This window comes from Giraffa tippelskirchi, chromosome 7 (assembly GCF_054371585.1).
Source record: "Giraffa tippelskirchi isolate mGirTip1 chromosome 7, T2T-mGirTip1v1.2.pri, whole genome shotgun sequence".
Lineage (NCBI taxonomy): Eukaryota > Metazoa > Chordata > Mammalia > Artiodactyla > Giraffidae > Giraffa > Giraffa tippelskirchi.
Window position 1 is genome coordinate 127,962,243 of NC_137281.1, and position 21,624 is coordinate 127,983,866.

At 45.2% G+C, this 21,624-nt stretch overlaps 1 protein-coding gene across 5 annotated transcripts in view; it reads left to right on the forward strand.

The window, feature by feature from the left end:
• The first annotated feature begins 347 nt into the window (after positions 1 to 347).
• Positions 348 to 21,624, forward strand: part of SAMD4A (sterile alpha motif domain containing 4A) — a 223,253-nt gene continuing 201,976 nt past the window's right edge. For 2 of the 5 annotated variants that reach the window (XM_081509423.1, XM_081509432.1), the window contains exons 1-2: positions 1,247 to 1,448; positions 2,673 to 3,305. In XM_081509423.1, the coding sequence (XP_081365549.1) occupies positions 3,110 to 3,305 (196 nt within the window). In that variant the 5' untranslated portion in view covers positions 1,247 to 1,448; positions 2,673 to 3,109. Of the gene's footprint in view, positions 579 to 1,246; positions 1,449 to 2,344; positions 2,536 to 2,672; positions 3,306 to 21,624 lie in introns of those variants that run through there. The other 3 variants (XM_081509425.1, XM_081509424.1, XM_081509421.1) reach the window with 3 other exon arrangements.

Below are 21,624 nucleotides of genomic sequence, written 5' to 3' on the forward strand. Positions count from 1 at the left end.
AAAGAAAGCCACAGGTTGCTGGAGAAATGTTCGAGGGCTCAGTGTTCTCACTTAAAACATGGGGAATAGTCTGGATTTGGTCACCAAGTCCTTTTGTGCATATTCAATTAATATTAGAAGCCACAGAGATTTTTAGGTTTTAGAATATTTTTAACTAGTTCTCTACTTTGGAGACTAGCCGAGGCTACGTTCCCAGACCTCCCTGTGTTGCCTGGCCTCAGCGCTGCACCCCCCACCCCACAACTCCACCCCACCCCCTGGTGCTCGCGGCGAGGACCTCTGAAGCCCCCAGCCCGGCCCAGGCCTCGCGCACTCTGCAGAGCCAGGTGAAGGCTGCCCAGCCCTGCGACGACGCAGACGCGCTGACAGGTGGCCTCGCCGGTCTCCTTGCCGCCCGCGGCGGCGCTCCTCTCCGCTCCAGGCCCGCAGCCGGAGCCGCAGCCGCAGCCAGCGCGCCAGGCATAGTTTCCCGGCTGGCCCCCAAAGTCGGGCGGCTTCCCCAGGGGAGAGCGAGGCCCTAGAGGGGCCGGGGCCGCCCAGAAGAGCAAAGGACACCTGAAGTCCGACCCAGGCGAGGGGTGAGCAGCCCGGGAACTTCTCGCGCTCATAGGACATGGGCCGCACGGAGCCTGGTGCCCAGGCACTTCCAGCCCCGCATACGACCCCTCGGCCTCCTGCGCCTTTTGCTTCTGCGACCCCCGGAACCCGTCCACACCCTCAGCGTTCTTGACCCCAGGTCTCTGCCACCCCCGGGCCCCAGTAGGGCCGAGGGGTCACCGGAGTCGGCGCACCACATTCCCAAGGACGAGCAGCCGGTGGCAGCACCGCCCCCGCTCAAGCGCCCTCCCGGTCCCCTCCCGTCCGCACTCCGGCTGCTCAAGCGCCCTGGCCCCTCCAGAACAGGCCGGCAGCAGAGGGCAGGATTTTTTGGACCCCTCCCCTTCCCCAAACTTCTTCCCTCTTCGCCCCGCCGTTCCTCCAACCCGACCCCTCTGCGCCATCTGGCTCCTCCCTCTCCGCTCCCCTCCCCTTTTCTGGTCCCCACTTAGGAATCCACCTCCCCCCACCCCACCCCCGCCGCCGGCCGGGTCCGGGGATCCTCCCCCGACTCCCCCGACTCCCCCCGCGTGCCGCCGCCGCCGCCGCCCGGGTTCCTCTCCCCCCGCTCGGGCGCTCCCTGCCAAGCCCATGATGTAATGGTGTATGTTAATCAGTAGCATGTGGGGAGCTCCGGCTCGGGCGGCTCAGTCCTCCGCGAGCCTACACTGGAGGCAGCAGGAGCGGCGGCGGCGGCGGCCCGAACCCGCAGCGCCGCACTCTCTCCGCGCCGCCCGCCCCGACGGCATGGCCCGCAGCCCGCGCTCCGGGCGCCCCCAACCTCTCTGAGAGCCGCAGCCGTCCCGGACCCGCGCGTGGGGCCCCGAGCCGCCGGGATGAGCCGCTCCGAGGTGAGCGCACTCTGTCCTACGCCCCAGGCCGGGGGGCCCGCGGTCTCTGGGTCCCCTTCCCGGGGGCCTTCCCCCGCCTCCGCTGGAGAAGTTCTGGGAACCGGGAAACGGGGGTGCTGAGAGCGAGCCGCCCCTCGAGGGCTGGCCGAGTCGCTTGGGCTCTCTCTTCTTCGCCGCTGGCGGCCACCAGGACAGGGTTAGGACTGGGGGAGCCCTAGAAACCGAACTTTTCTTCTTCGCGGTCGTTCGGGGGCGTGTGCCGGCGGCGCGGAGCCGCAGTCTCCACGGAACCGCCCTGCCCGCCGGGGGAGGCAGTGCTGTGGGCACCGACTGTCTCCGCGCTCGGCGTGCGCCCGTGGCCGTGCCGACTTCGGCCTGGGACGCGCGGGCCAGGCGCTGGGCCGGCCGGACCCGCCCGTAGGCGGCGGGAGTGGGGGCAGGATGCCTACAGCACACACACGAGTACACACACACACACGCACGCACACGCACGCACACATCTGATCGCTCAGGGCGAAGCGGACCCTCAGAGACCTCCCGGGTACGCTGGAGCCGAGCGGCGCGCGGGAGCCGAGGCTCCGGCTGCGCCTCTGCCCGCTGGGCGCTGAGCTCTGGGTGGGGAGAGTTTATTTTTGTCTCGAGCTGCTGCCGCGGCTGCTCACGGCCTAAATCCAGAGGGGCGCCTGGCGGTGGAGATGCTGGCTGTTGCTGTAGATGGAGCTGCAGCCGTTCGGCTGCTTCTCCGAGAGGAGGAGGAGGAGGAGGAAGAGGTGGCGGAGGAGGAGGAGGGAGAGGAGGAGGAGGAAGGAACTCGGGCTGCCGCGCCTCCGCCTCTGCTTTGCATTAGCCCCCACCCCCACCCCCGCGCCCCTTCGCAGCCGCAGTGCAAGTTTTCTGCGCGAGGAAGATCTGTTGCTGGTGCGGGCGTTTGCAGGCACAGCCCCAGAGGCCACCCCGGGCGGGGTGTGTGGGGAGCACTAGCCGTTCGCAGCGGCAGCAACAGGAAGCCGTGCGGTCTTCCTCACGCACCTGCGAAGGAGGCTTCTTGCCTTTCCCAGAACGAGAATAGCTCCTCTCCAGCATCCGGGTGCGGAGGGGGCGGCCGGAATTTGGGGGACTAAGACCCCCGCGGCGCGCCCCCCTCCGCCCCCTCAGATGCACTCGTTTCCCCGGCGCGCTCCCTCGCTGGCCGAGGTCTCACTGCAGCCTTTTCTCTTCTTCCAGTGGTGATCGCCACTCGGGAATGCGGGTGTGAAGGGTCCGAGCTGCTGCCCAGCGGGGAAGAGACCCCGGGACGCCGGAAATCACCATCCCGAAGCTGCGAGAAGAGGGGAGGGGGAAAGAGAGCCTTCTTCATTCAGTTTGTGTGCCTTGTGGGGAAATTTTTTTTTTAATCGTTATTTTTTTAAAAAAGAAATATTTCCGTGCTACTGTCTGTCATCATCTCTGGGGAAATCAGCCAGAACCACCAGAACGTAACTGAAACCAGACGAGAGAGGCAGGAGCCGAGGCAGTACCTGCAGCGTCCGGGCACCAGAGCCACCTTGGAACGGGAACGCGTCTCCGGCGGCCGCGGGGCTGCGGCTCCGCCAAACTTTGGGGCGGGCGGGGCGGGCTGGGGCGCCCTGGGGGCTTTATAGACCGAGGGCCGCCCCCTAACCATGATGTTTCGCGACCAGGTCGGGGTGCTGGCGGGCTGGTTTAAGGGCTGGAACGAGTGCGAGCAGACCGTTGCGCTGCTGTCGCTGCTCAAGCGCGTGAGCCAGACCCAGGCCCGCTTCCTCCAGCTCTGCCTGGAGCATTCGCTGGCCGACTGCGCCGAGCTGCACGTCCTCGAAGGCGAGGCCAACAGTCCGGGTAAGTGCGCGGCCGCCGCCGCCGTCCCGCGGTCCCCGTTCCCCTCCCCATCCCCAACCACCGCTGCCCAGCCTCGGGCCTGGCCCCGCCCCCGATCGCCGGTCCTTGGGGACCGAACCCCCGCGGCCCCCGGGTCCTTGGCATCTCCCCCGCAAGCCACCCGCGCCCCAGGCCCTGCCGCCCACTTACCTCCACTGGCAGCTTCGGGGTTTTTTTTGCCCACTGTCAACTCCTTCAGTCCATTCCGTGTGGTAGCTACGGTAGCATGAATGATTGATTTTTCTCTCATGCAGTTTCCTGGGAAATAATTAAGTCAGGTCACGTAGAGTCTGGATTTTCTGGGCTTTTTTTCTTTCCTCCTTTTGGGCAACGTGGCTCTCTGGATTTCAGCAACACATGAAGAAGCCTGAGACTGCCGTTCAGAAGCTGAGCTTTGATTAGGCTGTATGAGGAATATATGAAAACCCAATTTTACATTCATTTTTTTTTCTCCACCGATATTCCAGTTTTAGAGCTCTGTCTTCAGAATAATTTGTAGGTGACGCTACAGACTATTAAAATGGTATTTGCATTTCATATACTAGGTGGTTACACTTAACTATCACGACTTTATTTATATTGATATGCATCTTATAGAAAGGGTCTCATAGGCAGCAGGCATGAATCAGGGTCTTTAAGCTTTTGTCAGGAAACTTTACTGAACATAACAGAATTGTTTCCTATTACCCTGCTAATGTATTTACAGACACCTCAACTAGTATAGAAAGTGAATATACTGTTTGCTAGCATGGGTGGTGACAGATTGGAATTATATCCGGGGCTGGGGGTCGGGGGTGAGGATGGGGGTTGGGGAAAGGTCTGTTGGTTGTAATTTGGGATGGGGAAATTCTTTAGTTCATGCTGCAGCAAGAGGGTGAACAGAGCCCCCAGTGTTTATGCAGAGAAAAGAATGCAGGGTCCTCTTCCAGCTGTTCCATGTTAGAGCCGCCAGCCTGCAAGACTCAGCAGAGGTCTGGGCTGCCATTTGATGACAAGGTCCAGTTCAGGGCAGCAGGGCCTGGGAGACACCAAAGTGAGTGTGCTGGTGGGGCCGCAAGAGGGAGGCTGGTCTGCTGCTCACTCCTCCCTGGTGTGGTGCTCACAATGCTGGACACACTAGGATGGGATGTTTCCATATATAGAATCATAGGCTGGCAGTGACCACTGGAAATCTTCACAGGCCTTTTCCTGACCAGACAGGACTGCACCCAAAGGATCCAGGGCTGCCTAGTATGGTGGGCCATTCGGGGGGGAAAGCCCACAAGGCCCCAGGGGATTCAGCCTGAACCTCACAGCCCACCCTGGGTGTTACTCACAAGGGTGGCCATGGCAGGGCCCCCTTCCCCTTCAGTTCTATCTTTATAAATAGCTGGAGGACCAGCCTCCTTCATAAGGGTGTGGAAACATAACTAGGATAACTGATGACCTACTCTCTTTACTCCCATCTCTATCTGACAGGATAGCTTGGAACACCTGCTTGGTTTTGCTTTCTCAGGTTTGATGAACAAGGTTATATAAACTTTGACATTTTATAGAATGCGCAGAATTTAAGTACAGTAATTTATGTTGAATGCTTGACCTCAGTGCTTATAGGGACTGTTTAAAACAATGATATTAATCTTTAGGTTACTCACACATTAGAGCAACCGTTTTTCCCTCTGAGTAAAAGAGAAGTCTTTTCCCAGTATAGCAGCCATCAGTTTAGTAAGTGAAGTCAATAGATGCGTGAAATTAAAAAGAAGTTTCTTAGCCTAAGTACCTAATAATTTAATAAACTGAGAAAAAAATTGAACTTCTGTGAGTTTAAAAAAATCATTTGGTAATTTGTTCCCTAAATTTTTTTTTAACCATGTTTACTTGTGTAAGCTACCTACCTGTTCATGACGCTAAATGCTGTAAATATATGAAACCGTAACTATTATGTAAGATAGGGACCATTTTCCACCTTCTGGATTAATCTTTCAACCTGAATATTTTGCTTCCTTGGAAACTTTGCATTTGTTTTGTTGTTTGGCAAGTACAGAAATTCATTAGTGAGGTCATGTGATAGTTTGGTTTACATCTGCATTATGAGGGGGATCATAAAGAGCAATAAGATTTGTCACAGAATGTCTGAGTCTGGAGCACAGCGCTCTTAAGTATCTGGAACCTAGCCAAGAACCAAGAAAGGGGCAAATATGCCTACTCAGCAACTGAAATAGATGGCATAAAGTCTGGGAGAATACTTTAGACCCTCTTTCAGAACTTACTCTTATTTTAAATAACAGTCCTAACTTTTTTTCTTATTTGACAAATGATCCATAGCAAATACATGGTAGCACAATTTAGAATGGGGTGAGAAGTTGCTGTAACCAACAGTGAAAACTGACCCCTGACAGTTTGACAACTAGGAAATAGAAAAATTATAACTTTAAATATAAGAATTGGGAGCAAAAGCCCTGAAGGTTTGGGAATATAAGGGTAGGGAATCTCAACTGGCCTTTCAGACATTAGTTTGTAATTAGCTAAGTCCATAATTGTTATTTACCATTAGTGAGAGTGAAGGACCAAAAAAATGACCAAAAAAGATACATTTTTAAATACATTCTTTGGGAAGGAAGGGAAATCTGCCATAAAGGTTGGAAATATTAACACTCAAGGTAATTAACCTCCAAAGCTCTTTTGGTATATAACGCTATTACCCATTCAGAAAACTAGGCTGTTAGAATGACTCATTCATTGGCTGGCTGATTTTTCCTATACCAAAATTCTCATGTATCACTCACCTTATTTTGTAATCATGAGTTAAACAAACACACATATTTCTTCTGGTGTTGAGAGATTTTAAAACTTGGTAAATGAGAATGAAATTCATATCCGGGGCTTGATCTCAGTGTAGTGAAATTAGTGTACACTTGGCTTTGTTTTCTCCAGGACTAACTTTAAATAGAGAGAGAATCCTTCACATTAAATATGGTTTATTTGAAATCTGTGGAATGTATTTTGATACTAACTTTCTGTTCTTTTAAATTTAACATTTATTGAGATTCTAGTGGTTCACTGGTTCATCCTCTACCTCAGGTTCATAGTCATCAGAGATCCAAAGACATCTTTTAGTTAGTCCTTATGGATGTGTGTGTTTCACTCTGGATTTAGTCAGTGGGTAATGGTCATGATCAGCTCTCTGAGATAGAAGCTTGTTTCTAGAACCCTCATAACCTCAGATACGTGTCCTTCAGCCACCAGCCCAGGTTATAGGTTAGCATTGTGATTTCTGAACAGTCTCAGTATGTAGATGACTGTTTCTGATGCTAAAATGTCATTTGATATCTAAAAATGGAACCTGTTGACTTTACTTGCAGTTCTTCAAAGAAAAATAGATTCTGTGGCACTGGTGTAAGACTTTTGCCATTTGAACGTGAAATATGTTTTCCAGTGGAAATAGTGTAATAAATGGAGATTCACAAGTGAATCCACAGACTTACTAACTAACAAAGTAGTCCATATTTTGTGGAGAAATTGCATGTTTGTAATAAATAAATGGCAAAAGGATTGTTACTCTATTTATAAATAAATACAAGAGAAAAGATTACCTGAAATGGTAATGTTGGAGACAAAACTAATTGTGGAGAATGAAAAGAACTTGTGGGTGTATTTATTCTCTTTAGAGGATAAAGATGTTAATTCTATGATTTTTAATGATTTTCAGTTTCCATAGTAGAGGTATGCCGCATCTGAGTTGATTTTTTAAGTCAAAATTGAGTAAAAGGAAAGCAGAAGAGTATGGGCTTTCCTGATGATATTTCCTGGATAAAATGTTGTTTGTTGTTCTTTTGCTTTTTCATTCAACAAACATTTACTGACTGCCTACTACTTTGCTGGCCTTGTGTCATGCAGTGGGAATGCAAAGGTAACTTGCTATATTCCAGGGCCTGGTCCATGGATAACCAGTGTTGAGTAAATGACTAGTAGCGTATCACAGGTGCAGAGGCATAGCAGTAAAAAGGGTGGTGGGGTGGGGATTCTGGAAACATTATGAACATACAGGTAATTGCCTGAGGGAATCAGGGAAAACCTCACTGCAGAGGATATAGCTTGAGCTGAATTTTGAAGGGTGAATAAGAGTTGGTTTAATATGTAAAAAGGATTGTAGAGAGCAAGCATGAAGCTGTTTTCCAAGCAGAAGAGATAGCATTTATAGAAATGTCGTCTTATGAAAGGGCCTGGTTGTATGCAAGAAATAATGAGTTCTTAGTGGTTAGAAGGCTGTAGAATGCTGGGCGTAAGAGACAGAAGTTAAAACAGAAGTGATGTTTGTGCAGGACTTTGCAAACTAAGGAATTTGACTTAATCCTGCAGAGATGATAGAGAACCCAAGAAGACTTTTAGGCAGAGGTGTCCTGAGAATGAGGAAAGAAGAAGAGAGTTAAAAGATGAAAGAGGGGTGTGTGTGTGTGTGTGTGTGTGTGTGTGTACAATTTTGGGAAAGCTTTCTAATGTATGCATGATTTTCTGAAAGGCGAACATGGGAGAAGTGAGGCAGATTTCCATTCTGGCTACATGGTGGCATCATCAGCCCAAAGCAGCTTTGTTGCCCTCAGCATTGCTGTACTGAGGAGAAGGAAGGGTTGAGATAGTGAGGAAAAGAAGGTATTATCAGATGGCCATTTATTTATATCCATAGGAGGGAATATATGTAGAGAATTCCTAGAGTATGAATGTTGAAATCAATCAGACTAGGCTGGTCAGTTAATTTCTGAGTCTTTGTTGTAGTTCAGTCGCTAAGTCATATCTGACTCTGTGACCCCATGGACTGCAACATGCCAGACTTCCTTGTCCTTCACTATCTCCTGGAGTTTGCTCAAATTCATGTCCGTTGAGTTGGTGACGCTAACTATCTCATCCTCTGTCACCTGCTTCTCTTTTTGTCTTCAACCTTTCCCAGCATCAGGGTCTTTTCCAGTGAGTCAGTCAGGTGGCCAAAGTAATAGAGCTTCAGTTTCAGCATCAGTCCTTCCAATGAATTTTGGGGTTGATTTCCTTTAGGATGGACTGGTTTGATCTCCTTGCTGTCCAAGGGACTCTCAAGAGTCTTTTCCAGCACCACAGTTCGAAAACATCAATTCTTTGTTGCTCAGCCTTCTTATGGTCCGACTCTTACATCCATGCATAACTACTGGAAAAACCATAGCTTTGACTGTATGGACTGTCTGTGGAAGGGAGCTAACAAAACTTTGTTATTGTCTGGAAGCTACTTGTTAACAATTCAATGAGGACCTATTCTTTCCCCCAGGTTTAAATTTTCCTGTATTAATATGGAATTTATATAAATAATGTTTTCCTAGGTAAGATATCTTTTATTTAAAGGATTATCTGGAAGAGATCGAAGATGACTTGGAACCCTGAAAGATACATCTACCTTGTTCCACTTCCTATATTTTAGATGGTGCTAGTGGTAGCAACCCACTCCAGTATTCTTGCCTGGAGAATCCCAGGGACAGAGGAGCCTGGCAGGCTACGGTCCATGGCGTCTCAAAGAGTTGAACACGACTGAAGTGACTTAGCACACATCACTTTGTTCCACCTCCTATATTTTAACTATATTGTTCTATTCTATATCATTGTTGTTCAGTCATTAAGTCGTGTCTGACTCTTTGGGACCCTATGGACTGCAGCATGCCAGGCTTCCCTGACCTCACTATCTTCCACAGTTTGCTCAAACTCATGTCCATTGATTCCGTGATGCCAGCCAACCATCTCATTCTTTGTCGCTCACTTCTCCTCTGGCCCTCAATCTTTCCCAGCGTCAGGTTGGGTCCTAAAAAACACAGCACTGAAATCAATTTTCCCAAAAAGCTTGTCAACGCTTTTCCCCTTTAGTTGGCGAACATGAAAACGAGAAATCATTTTGTGGAATGAAATGTATAGGGACTTTATATCTGAAACACATTTTACTTCGAGTGTTGTAATTTTCTTTCAGTTGGTCTGAGATGACAGGGAGCAGGTCACACACATTTGTGATCTTGCGAATAAGTTGGATTTAGTTGTTTAGCTTGGATGCTCAAAGGCTTCAGCAGATGAGTATGTGTTATAAACAGGTCCCATCAAAAGCAACTAGAAGGCAGACAAACTTAGCAGTCAAATTGGTTTGTTTACATTTAAATAAACAAATGAGAGTGAAATGAGTGTCAGGAGCGCTGAGAAGTAACTGAAAACTCCCCAGTATATCCTGCAGAAGCTTAATTCTAATATGAATTGACAACACTAGAGAAGAAAAAATACCTCTCTTCCTTGACCTGAGGAGAAATTTGGAGGTTTTCATCCTTGAGGGAAGTGCCTTATGTAGTTCATTTGCTCAGAAAGCTGTGGTGCTCATTAAAATCCTTTTTTTCTTTCAAACATGTAATTACTTTGAGTTTTTAGCCTGTTCCTTCCTTTCCATCTTTTCTAATAATCCTTTCCAAGGCTCAGTTCATCCGAGTCACATAGATTAAGATGCAGAATCAGACGTCTCCTCTGAGCTATTTTTTGCTTCTGTGGAAGCCGCCTGAGGCAGGAATCTCCTAAGGAAAGCAGAACTTTTAGAAGAGAAGTCAAGCTTTCTCTCAAGGTTAACTAGTCAGGATGTAGGCCTTGCCCAGAAGGCTGCACCCCAAGAGCCATCTCAGAGCACAGAGGAACCTGCTGCTTTTATGTAGGAGCATTTCACTGCTTGGGCTTCCCCTGGTGGCTCAGACGGTAAAGAATCTGCCTGCAATGCAAGAGACCTGGGTTCGATCCCAGGGTCACAAAGATCCCCTGGAGAAGGGAATGGCAACCCATTCCAATAGTCTTGCCTGGAGAATTCCATGGACAGAAGAGCTGAGCAGGCTACAGTCCATGGAGTCATAAAGAGTCGGACTCGACTGAGCGACTAACACTTCACTTTCATTTCACTCCTTAGGACTCCTAAGCTAGTTCTAGGGTTTTGTTCTCACCAAGGTACCATCATTTTAATACAGTTTTCCTTGCCTTGGTTTACCAGGGGGATAAAGGCAATCAAATGATTCAGTGGTTTCTTTTATACTGTAAATAAAACTGTTAAATGGGACCCGGAGAAGAGTATCTGGTAAGAAACCGGGACCAAGTTCCTCAGTTCACCTAATTCACCAAGTCTTTCAGCCGAGTGCTGGGAGCTGTGTCCAGAGGTGAAATAGGTGTGATGGTTCCCCTCAGGGATCTTACACTCGAGTTGTGGAGGTAAAACGATGTGTAATATATACAGATGATCCCTGACTTAACGGTGGTTTGAATTAGACAGTTTTTTGACTTTATGACTCAAAAAGCGATGTGCATTCTATAGAAATCATTCTTGGAATTTTGAATTTTGATCTTCTCCTAGGCTAGTGATCTTCCTATGTTCTTCTCTGGTGATGCCGGGCAGTGGCAGCCCGCAGTCAGCCACACGATCACCAGGGAAAACAACCAGTAGTCTTACAACCATCCTGGACCCATTCTGGTTTTCACTTTCAGTACAGTATTCAAGAAATTACATGAGATGTTTTCAACATTTTATTGTAAAATAGGCTTTGTGTTGGATGATTTTGCCTAATTGTAGGCTAATGTAAGTGTTTGAGCACATTTAAGTGGGCAAAGCTAAGCTAGGTGGGTTAAGTGTATTGAATGCCTTTTCAACTCCTGATGGGTATATCAGGAGGCAGTCTCATTGTAAGCTGAGGAACATCAGTATTTATAAGGACTAGACCATAAAGAGTTGCTAAATTCTATGTTTCCAATGAGAGAACAAAACTGGACTCCAGTGAAGGGGAGGGAACAGGATAGGCTGGGTCATCCAATAAGTAACGGATGAGAGATGTAAACTTGAATCGGTTATTTGGAACAAGTAGCTTTAGAGCTTATGAGATTCTTGCCTTTTTAGTACCTTTAATGAGAATTTCATTAAGAAAACCACACATATAGGAGGTGTCTGCTGGGCGATATAAGGGGCAGGCATCCTGGGCTTTACAGGATGAGTAGGAGTACATTAGACAGAAGGGAGCATGGTGCATATTGTCCATCAGGAATATCTTCTTTAATGGAAGAAGGAGCAATCCAAACACTCCTCAGATTTCTAACAGATTTAAAGGAAGAAAACAGTACATCAGCTCACCCCGAATTTTTATCCCCAAAATTGCTCATAAAATTATGAGACTTAGTTTTCTTGGCTTCTTTCAGTAGAATACTTTAATACGTTACTTTGATTAGAACTAGCATTAAGAAGAAGCATCTTAAACACTTACAGGAAAATATTAAAAGTGTCTTCAACCAGTTTTCAAAATGTAATGTGCATAGAGATTGCCTGGGGATCTTGTTAAACTGAAAATTCTTATTGAGGGGGTCTGTAAGGGGCCCTGAGTGCCTGCATTTCTAGTAAACTCGGAGGTGATACTGCTGCCGCAGATCTGTGGACCACACTTTGAATAGAAAGATCACTGTCTATTAGAGGTGAAAGGTAGTTTAGAGGTAATTGGTACATTGGCTTTCAAGTTTTATGGATGAGTATCACGGATTTTTGTTTGCAAATGAAAATTTATGTGAAACCTTATGGGAAGTCGATGGTTCCCGTATCCCAAACCCCATCTCCACCCCTAACACTAACTTTCCAAGGAGCAGTTTGAAATCTCTGATTTCCCCAAGCTCAGAGACAGTCAGCCTGAATTGAGTCTGAGATTGAGGAAGGCAGAGCTGGGCTCTGTTGTAGCATTTCCCGAGCTTTTTGGCTATGCCTCTGCTGGAATTTCCAGGCATTCTAATGGTCAGTGTCTCATGGAAAATGAGGCATCAGGGAAGATTCACTTTCTGCTGATGCTGTGGACTGTAAAGTTGAGCTGGAAAGAGCAGGAGTGTTAATCCCAGAGACCGGATGGGAGAGATCTCTTCCTACTTCCCCAGCATTCTCCTGCAAAGCGCAATCATCGGAATTTCTGAAGCAGCTTATCCTGATCTGTCAGTAGAATTCAAGTGTTTGTGTGCGCAGCATAAATACATACAGAATATGGACTTTCATTGTGTACGTTTCTATCTGAGTTAGTATGTGCACCAAATATGTGATTTAAATACGTGCCTAGAATGGCAATGCACTTTTGGATTTCTGGAGTTGTAAAGGAATAAGAGGGAAGTCATCAGAAGCCTCCATAAATAATGATGTCTCTGAGAAGGAGAAATGGAGGGAAAAAGCAAGTTCTGTACCTTGTACGGATACGTGAGGTCAGCGGTGATTTTGTAGGAGATACCAGAAGAATATCTGGAACTTAATGTATGAACATTTGGATGAGGAAATAGGAGGCAGCCTGGTTTTCCTAAGAATAGGAAGACTGGGTCATGGAGAACTCATGTCATTTCCCGTTTGATGGGGGAATAGGAAAGGAAGGGAGATAACATTTTTATTTATGGAGAAACTTCTGTATTCTGAGCAGATTACAGGAATTCTGGTAGGTATCCCGTATCTAAGTATCAGCATAGCCTTTCACAAAGCCCCTTACTTCCTGATGAGTAAAATGGAGACCTGAGGGCTAGATGAGAGACTAATTGTGTGCCCTTAGAGTGACCTCCGAGGTCATGTCGGCCTTACGGGAGGTCTTTGGTGCTATGCCTTGGGGCTCACTTGTCCTATGTCATTATTCCTGTTGACTGTGACTTAGCCTGGAGTCCCCAAGAAAGCAGAGTCCAAGACAGTGGCTGGCATGCAGGTAGTTTATTTTGGGCAGTGATCCTGAGGAACAGGGTGGGGGGCGGCTGGGGAGGAGAGGAACAGGAAAGGAGGGGGAGCTGGCACAAGCCTGCGTGATCAAGCCTGTCACTGTCGTGAGCTCTGGGGACCTTCTGAGGAGCCAGTTAGTCTGCACCTCAGAAGGGACAGACACAGTGGGTGTTTTATCAATGGGCTCCCCTCTCCTTGGTCAAGAGCTGCCCCAGGGCACTAAGTCCTTGCACTTCCAGGTTTGCACACGTGCAAATGCTGGCCTTTTCCACAGTGTCCCAGCTATGGTGTCGGAGGGTCCCCAAGGTGGAGAGCTGGAGAGAAGTGGTCTGATGGAGGTGGGGTGCTGTCAGGTCACAACTGCTGGAAGCTGGTGACCACAGCAAGGACTGGGACGTAAACTGAGCTGAGAAGGTGTAGTTATAAAATATGTGGGTGGACCCAGAGGGGTAGCTCAGGCCTTGATGACAGAATCATGATCCAAACATTAGGATATAACAAGATGGCTATAACACTTCTAAGTAAGATGGGCTCCTATTTCTTGAGCACCTGCTGTGTGCCAGGCACCTTGTTGAATTCTTTGCATACATTATCATGTTTATTCATCCCAGCAACCCTATGAGATGAGGTGAAAACTGTCATTTTTATGTTGATCAGGGAAGAAACAAACAGTTCAGCTTCCTCCCTCCGCGTGCTTCTTCTCTGCAGGGATGCAGTATGTATTTCTTTAGAAAGAACGTATGGCTTCTTAGTGACCTCCAGAGTCCCTTCTAACCTTAAGATTCTATGACTTCTGTGAATCAGGAATAAAGATAAGAAAACGTATCCAAAGCTGAGGAGAAACTGAGAGAGAGAATATGAGTAAATGAATGAAGTAGTGAATGAGCAAGGGTGGTCTTAAAAGTCTTCTTCAAGTGATTTCCAGCGTGTTCCTCCTGGGCTACAGATTTGTGGTGCTTTGTTTAGAAAATACAAAGTAGAGGGATTTTCTGTTCTTTTTTAAAGTAGGCAGTGAGGTGGGGCTAAGTCACTGTGAAGACTAGGGTCACCATAATTAAAAAGAGATGTAATGAACCCAATTCAGTCTCGTTTCTTTTGGGTCACACAATAACAGTAATAAGTTCTGAGTGTGGCCATCCTTTATTAGCAAAGTAAATCGTAAATGCAGCCTATGTCTCCAAATCTTTTTTGTTCTCTCTGTGTAGTTCTAAGAGTGACTAGAGGGGAGTTTCCCGGTTGCCTAGTGGTTAGGGTTCTAGTCTTTCACTACTTTGGCCCCGATTCAATCTGTGGTCAGGGAACTGAGATCCTGCAAGCCACGTGACACTGTCTAAATAAGTAAATAAATAAATAAAAAGTGACAATAGGATATTCTTTGTATGGTAATGGAGACCTTTTATCCTCCCCCCCTTTTTTGTATCTGTCAGGCACTGTGCAGATAGCTACATACACACACAACTCTCTTCAACTATTGAATAGATGAATGATATAAAGATGCAGAACTAATGGTTGTGAAAATTAAAGGCAATCTATTGTAATAATTAAGTAATGTGCTTATTATTACTGAGAGTCCAGCACATAGTAAGTGCTTAATAACTGGTTTCTTTTCTATTTTTTATTGGAGTATAATTGTTTTACAGTGTTGTGTTAGTTTCTGCTGTATAGCAAAGTGAATCAGCTATGTGTATACACCCCCATCCCACACCTCTAGGTCATCACAAAGCACCCACTGAGCTCTGGCTTAATAACTGGTTTTTGAATTATTATTATTTTGTGTATACATATGTATATAAAGCAAGGTAGCATAATACTTTGTAGATAATACAAAGTAGCATAATACTATGTATATAATACAAAGTAGTATAATACTATGTATCTAATAAAAAGTAGATTTTGTCTCCATTTTACAGGTGAGGAAACTTAAAATGTGCTGAGGTCACCAAGATGTTAGTGATCTAAAAGCCCGTGTTTAATGCTCGCCACTGTATGAATCGGAGAAGGCAATGGCACCCCACTCCAGTACTCTTGCCTGGAAAATCCCATGGACGGAGGAGCCTGGTAGGCTGCAGTCCATGGGGTTGCTACGAGTCGGACACAACTAAGCAACTTCACTTTCACTTTTCTCTTTCATGCATTGGAGAAGGAAATGGCAACCCACTCCAGTGTTCTTGCCTGGAGAATCCCAGGGACGGTGGAGCCTGGTGGGCTGCTGTCTATGGGGTCGCACAGAGTCGGACACGACTGACGTGACTTAGCAGCAACTGTATGAATGCTGCGGATCTTTTCCAGTTCTTGGGTAAATAAAATGTTGGTGTTTAAAAGAAAAGTACTTAAAGATATTTAATGGTAGTTCTAGTAACATTTTATAAATTCAGTCTTGGAAGAATTCTTTTCAGCTTGTCCATTTTAATGTTCCTCTTATTTATCACATTTTAATCCTATGTAGCTTGATATGGCTCAGCTTCTTTTTTCCTCTGGCATTAAAAAAAAAATTAAGTAAAAGGCATTGATTCAAACATTTCCCTTCCTATTAGGAAGATTCATGGGATGGGAGGCTTTTACTGCGTCTGTCTGAACAGGCAGGACTTGGGGAAGGAAACAGGCTCGGCAAGCTGCAGAGAGGAAAGGATGAGGAATGTGTTATCTAATAGCTCGTGACATCCTTGACTTTGACAAACTAGCAATTGATGAGCTGGGTCAGGATCTCCTTAGGATTTGGAATTGGGCAAAACATCAACTTGAGGGCTATAAATTAAAACAAGCTCTCCCGTTGTTTGTAAATGGTAGACATTTTCTGAAGATTAGTTTAGGAAAACATATGTTATAGTTGGTCCAAGAGTGAGTTCTACTTATTTCATTTTCTAGCAGCATAAAATTAAGGAGGTGGAAGAGACCTTATCTACTCTAGCCCCTCTGTTGAAGATTTGATAAGACTGAGGTCAGCTAAGGGTACCTGCTTGTAGGGAAGGGCTGTTGTTCCACCCAGTTGCTTCCTGACCATCTATGACCTAGACCTTGGTCTCCGGCAACTTTTCCACGACTGAGTCGGCCACCATGGACACCACATTGAATAACTGTGCTGGGCACAGGAGATGTTCTGTTTATTTGATTGTCAAAGGCATTGGCCATCGGGATGGTCTCCTTCCTCAAAGTTGTTTCCAGACTCCGCTCTTTTTTGTTTCTTTACTCACCATAAAGCACAGATTTGTTTTCATTGGAGAATGATTAGCACTCATACTTTGAAATGGCAGAGAATTATAGTGTAGGAAGGTTTGGCTTTATTTTGGCATGTTTTTATCACAGTTCTGGTAATGTCCTCTTGGTTTATGTAGGATCTGACTCAGCCACTGGTGTTACCCTAAAGCCCAGCAGAGAACTGGGTGTCATTTCATGACTGCCCCACTACTTGTAGGAGGGATTTCATTCACTGGTTGTTGGAGCAATTCCTTTGCACGAAGATGTGGTGGAGCAGCCGAGACTTGTCCTGAGAATGTTTCCTAACCCCTCAGGGCTCACCCTGCAGACACCTCCTTTACAGCACTTGTCATAAGTCTGTCATTGTTCGCCCTCCAGACTAGTCTGTGTCTTAGTAACTTTAGTCCTCCAGCACCAAATATTGGCTTCCCTGTGGCTCAGATGGTAAAGAATCTGCCTGCAATGTGGGAGACCCAGGTTCGATCCCTGGGTCAGGAAGATCCCCTGGAGAAGGAAATGGCAACCCACTCCAGTATTCTGGCCTGGAGAATCCCATGGATGGAGCAGCCTGGCGGACTACAGTCCATAGGGTCGCAAAGAGTTGGACAGGACTGAGCAACTTCACTTCACCGAATATTATGCCTGGACTTAAGTGGTTTTGGTACATTTTTGTTGAAAAAATGGATAAGTAAATACAAAGAAATTTAACTCATAGCCCTTGTCCATATGGGGCTTACATCTTGGATGTGAGAAAAATCTAACTGCATAAAAGTTGAATAGTAAAACAGAGCAAGGTGATAATCCTAGTGCTGTTACCAAGAGATACGGGATAAAGGCCAGATAAGAGAAATAGATGCTGTTACTTTTCAGTCCCTTAACAGAGGACATAGGGTAGTATCTTGGTGTCATCACTTAGGAATGTATCACTGTGTAAAAATGATTTAAACTCTCTGAGCCTCAGTTTCCTCATCTGTGAAATGGAGTTACCTCTACAAGAGTCACAGGGCTATTACCAGAGTGAAGTGGGATCATGTATGTGTAAAGTACTTTGTAAGCTGCATCCTGTTATAGAAATGCCAGGTGACGTTATTCTGAAATGACCAATTGAAACTATAGGATAAAAAATTCAGAGTGTATAATACAGGGAGCTCAACCTGGGGCTCTGTGACAACTTAGAGGGATGGAATGGGGTGGGGTTGGATGGGAGGTTCAAGAGGGAGGGGACATATGTATACCTATGGCTGATTCACATTGTTGTATGGCAGAAACCAACACAACACTGAAAGCAATTATCCTCTAATTAAAAATAAATTTAAAAATACTATATGCAAAAGAAATTCAGGAAGGTGGGAGTTTAAAAGATGCAGGAAAAGATAACGTTGGGTTCTTTTTCAGAATTTTTGCTTGTTAGCAAGAGCTGAAATAATCACATGGTTCTCTTAATGAATACCAGGCACCTCTGGGCCTGGACCAAGGCCTGGGTCTGATGGTTCAACTGGGACTTGTAGCTGATGGCCCAGTGTCCCTACAGGTTATCCTGGCTGTAGCTTGTCAAAGTTCAAATTGTGTCTACTTTCATCCTTTTAATTGATTAGATCATTGAGTGCATTCTCTTCCTGTATGAAGGACTTCAGATATCAGTGTTGAAGAATTTCTTTTGGAGGAACTTATATAAAATGCCGTGTGGTGACCGTCAGATATCAGTGTTGAAGAATTTCTTTTGGAGGAACTTACATAAAATGCCGTGTGGTGACTGCTGTATTCCTGCCTGCAGATATTCTGGTGTGAGTGTTCATGGAGCCACTGAAAACATGCCACAGGGGTTCTGTACATTAATTGGCAGGTCTGAATTCTTTAAAAATGTGTGATAATTAAGTTTTTGTTTAAGTTTTATTATTAAAGAGATAATTTTTTTGGAAAAGTTATTATTCAACTTAAAACTATGCAGGAGGAAACCTTTGAGTATTTTTGCATATCTCAGCTAAACAAGCAAATAATTATGCTCTGCTTTTTATTCTTTAATGTTATCTTCACCTTTACCTTTCATTGAACAAGTGTTGGTTGGAAATGAACCATCTTTTACCATTGTCCTTGTTTGTTGTTGTTGTTTCTTTTTAAACAAAACTTCCCTATTCTCACATTTTTCTTTCACTGGCAGAATGAGCTGTGTTAGCAAATTTTCCAGATTATTGCGGTGTTTGCAGAGTACAGTTAAAATATTGAAACTGTGAGCTGTGAGATCAAAGTTGGACCTTGTGTGTGATTCTGATATCAAGGTGCTGATACATTACACAGAACTCACCATGGTGCAATAGTTTTTGGTAGAAATAATCTGGACAAGAATTGCTGCTGCTACTGGTTTTCTTTAAGATACTCCGGCATTTTCATTGAGAGAGAAAGGTTCCTAGAGTTAAAATAGGAAATGCTGGGGTGTTTTGTTGAACTCCACAGGAGGTAAAATGGCTAGTGCTGTTCAGGAGCTGCTCAGTTCTTGGACAGAGCAGATGTGTGTGTGTGTGTGTGTGTGTGTGTGTGTATAGACAAATCAGGAGGTGCCTTCCCGTCCCTGGTGCTCCCATACCCTCTCTGCACATGACCAGCTTGGCACTTAGCACACTGGCTTGCAATTACTGTATTAGCTGAGGAATGGTTCCAGAATAAGGGAAGCTACAGAGATGACAACGAAATGCACGTGGAGTTTTGGATTGGATCCTGGATTGGGAAAAAATATTGCCATAAGGGATAGTATTGGGACAATTGATGAAATTTAAATGTGGGCTCTAGTTAACTGTGAATGAGTTGAGTGAGTGAAAAATTGCTCAGTCATGTCCGATTCTTTGAGACCTCATGGACTGTAGCCCGCCAGGCTCTTCTGTCCATGAAATTCTCCAGGCAAGAATACTGAAGTGGGTAGTTATTCCCCTCTCCAGGGGATCTTCCTGACCCAGAGATTAAACCTGAGTCTTCTGCATTGCAGGCAGATTCTTTACTGTCTGAGCCACCTGGGAAGCCCCTGTTTACTATAGGGGATAATATTATATTACTTTTAAATCTTCTTAATATTATCCTTATGCTTTGATCACATCAGAAAATATCCTTATTATTAAGAGATGCATACTGATGTCTTCAAGGGTGAAGGGACATGGCATCTACAACTTATTCTCAAGTGGTTATCATGTGTAAGGTGACACAGATTAAGAATGGGTGAATCCAGGTGAAATACACCTTCCCTAGTGGCTCAGGTGGTAAAGAATCTGCCTGTAATGTGGGAGACCTGGGTTCGATCCCTGGGTTGGGAAGATCCCCTGTAGAAGGGAATGGCAACCCACTCCAGTATTCTTTTCTGGAAAATTCCATGGATGGAGGAGCCTAGTGAGCTACAGTCCATGGGGTCGCAAAGAGTCGGACACGACTGAGCGACTTCACTTTCACTTTCTGGTGAAATGTATGCAAGAACACCTTTCTTAAAATAAAAAGTTCAACATGTTTACCTTTTTAGTTCTTGATATCCTTCAGCACTGAAACACTGGCTCCAGGAAGGCAGGGCCTTTATTTTATTTTTATTTTTTTTTATCACCCTCATGTAGGTTGCCAGATAAAATACAGGATGCCCAGGTAATTTTGAATTGCAGATGCACCATGAATAATGGGACGTACTTGTATCACTTATACAAAAACAAACCTGTTTTGGTGTATCTGCAATTCAGAGTTAAGTGGAGCACCTGTGTTTTTACTTGCTGATGTTGGCAACCCTGTCCCAGGAGCAGCAGGGTAGGTGCATCCAGGCGACGACCTACTGTTACGGGGAATGAATGGCGTGGCTTTTGAGAATCCTGATCTGAAGTCTCCTATTAGATAAAATCCATCATGTCTGAGCACAGAACTGGGACTTTGCTGGTTCTTGGACTTGATCTCCTTCTTGTCCTGCTCCTTTGATGGGTCTTTTCTCTTTGAGCTGATGATGCACAGCTTTCTCCATTTCTCTGTAGTTGGTGGAGTCAGCTGGGTCACATTTTATAAGTTACCTACGTGACACTCCTGACAGCTTTAAGATCTTCTTCTAACATATTTGAGTAGAATGGATACTGGAATCTGTTTTGACAATTGTTGAAAACCTAGGTGGTTGCCACAGCACACTGGTATTATTCAGTGAACCTTTTAAAAAGATGTGCACCCTGTTCAGGCAAATAGTATTTTATAGAATTTAAATGATATTGATGTTCACAGTCAAATTTTCAAATATAATGCTCCTAGGGATTATACATGTAGTAATATTTTCCATTAATTTTCCTCACCAATGCAGTGATAGTACATACAGTGATATCTATTACCAGTGCCTTTTAAAATGCAGGTGTAGAGTCTTGAAACTACTGTGAGTCTATTGCCAGCTGTCCCATTGATAACCTTCCCTGGAAAAGTGACCTTTGAGCAATTTCATAAAGAATGAATATTTATAGTATTTTCTTGCTGAGCTGCTAAAAGAGGGGTCTATGCAAGTAACAGGTGGCTTCAGTTGGCCTGCGTTCACTGAAATGTGATTCAAATAAAGCATTGCATTATTTTACCATTGGAATTGTGATTATGTGCTAGAGTGACTTCATTTCTGGCAAATTTCATGTGAGTGTTGAGGTTTGGGTTTAGGGTGGGGTGTCTTGCGTGTGCAGGAACAGGAGAGCTTTATAGATGAGACGTAGCAGCTGAGGGATGAGACATCCAGGATCTTCTTTATGCAGCAGAGGAATTTTTACCAGTGGAGCTGTTGTTCTCCTGGGCTTTAGTTTTAAAGGCAACTGTTCAGATGAACATTTTAGACCTAAATGTTCTTTCCTCTTCAGAGAGGGTTCTATCAAATAATTATCAGTGAAGAGCTTAGCACATAGTAGGCACTCACAGTAAAATTCATTCAATAGAATGAATTAGATAATTTTGTTTGGGATATTATTTTACTTTTAATATGATTTAATTACTTGAAATAGAAGATCTTTTTGTTACTGCCCTTTACCCAATTGCTTGGCAACACAATTGTTAACATGCTTTCTGATTAAAATAAATGTTCCCATCTAAGTTTATACTAGATAAGATTATAATATAAAGAATTAGAGGCATTAAATGGATGAAATGGAATTTATCACAAAAGCTATTTCTGAGAAGTCTGTTTTATTAAGCATACTTTCTCCTGTGTCTGAAAAGATTTATCATATTGTGCAAATCAGGTCCTAGCAAACTGAGTAGAAGAGTTTTTTAAAAAGCCAGCGTTTTTTATAAGAAGAATTACATTTCTATGGGAGAAAAATTGAAAAAGAAAGATCACATAAATAACCCCTGTAATCTTATTTCTCATTTTATTGAATATATTTAAGAGTCTTC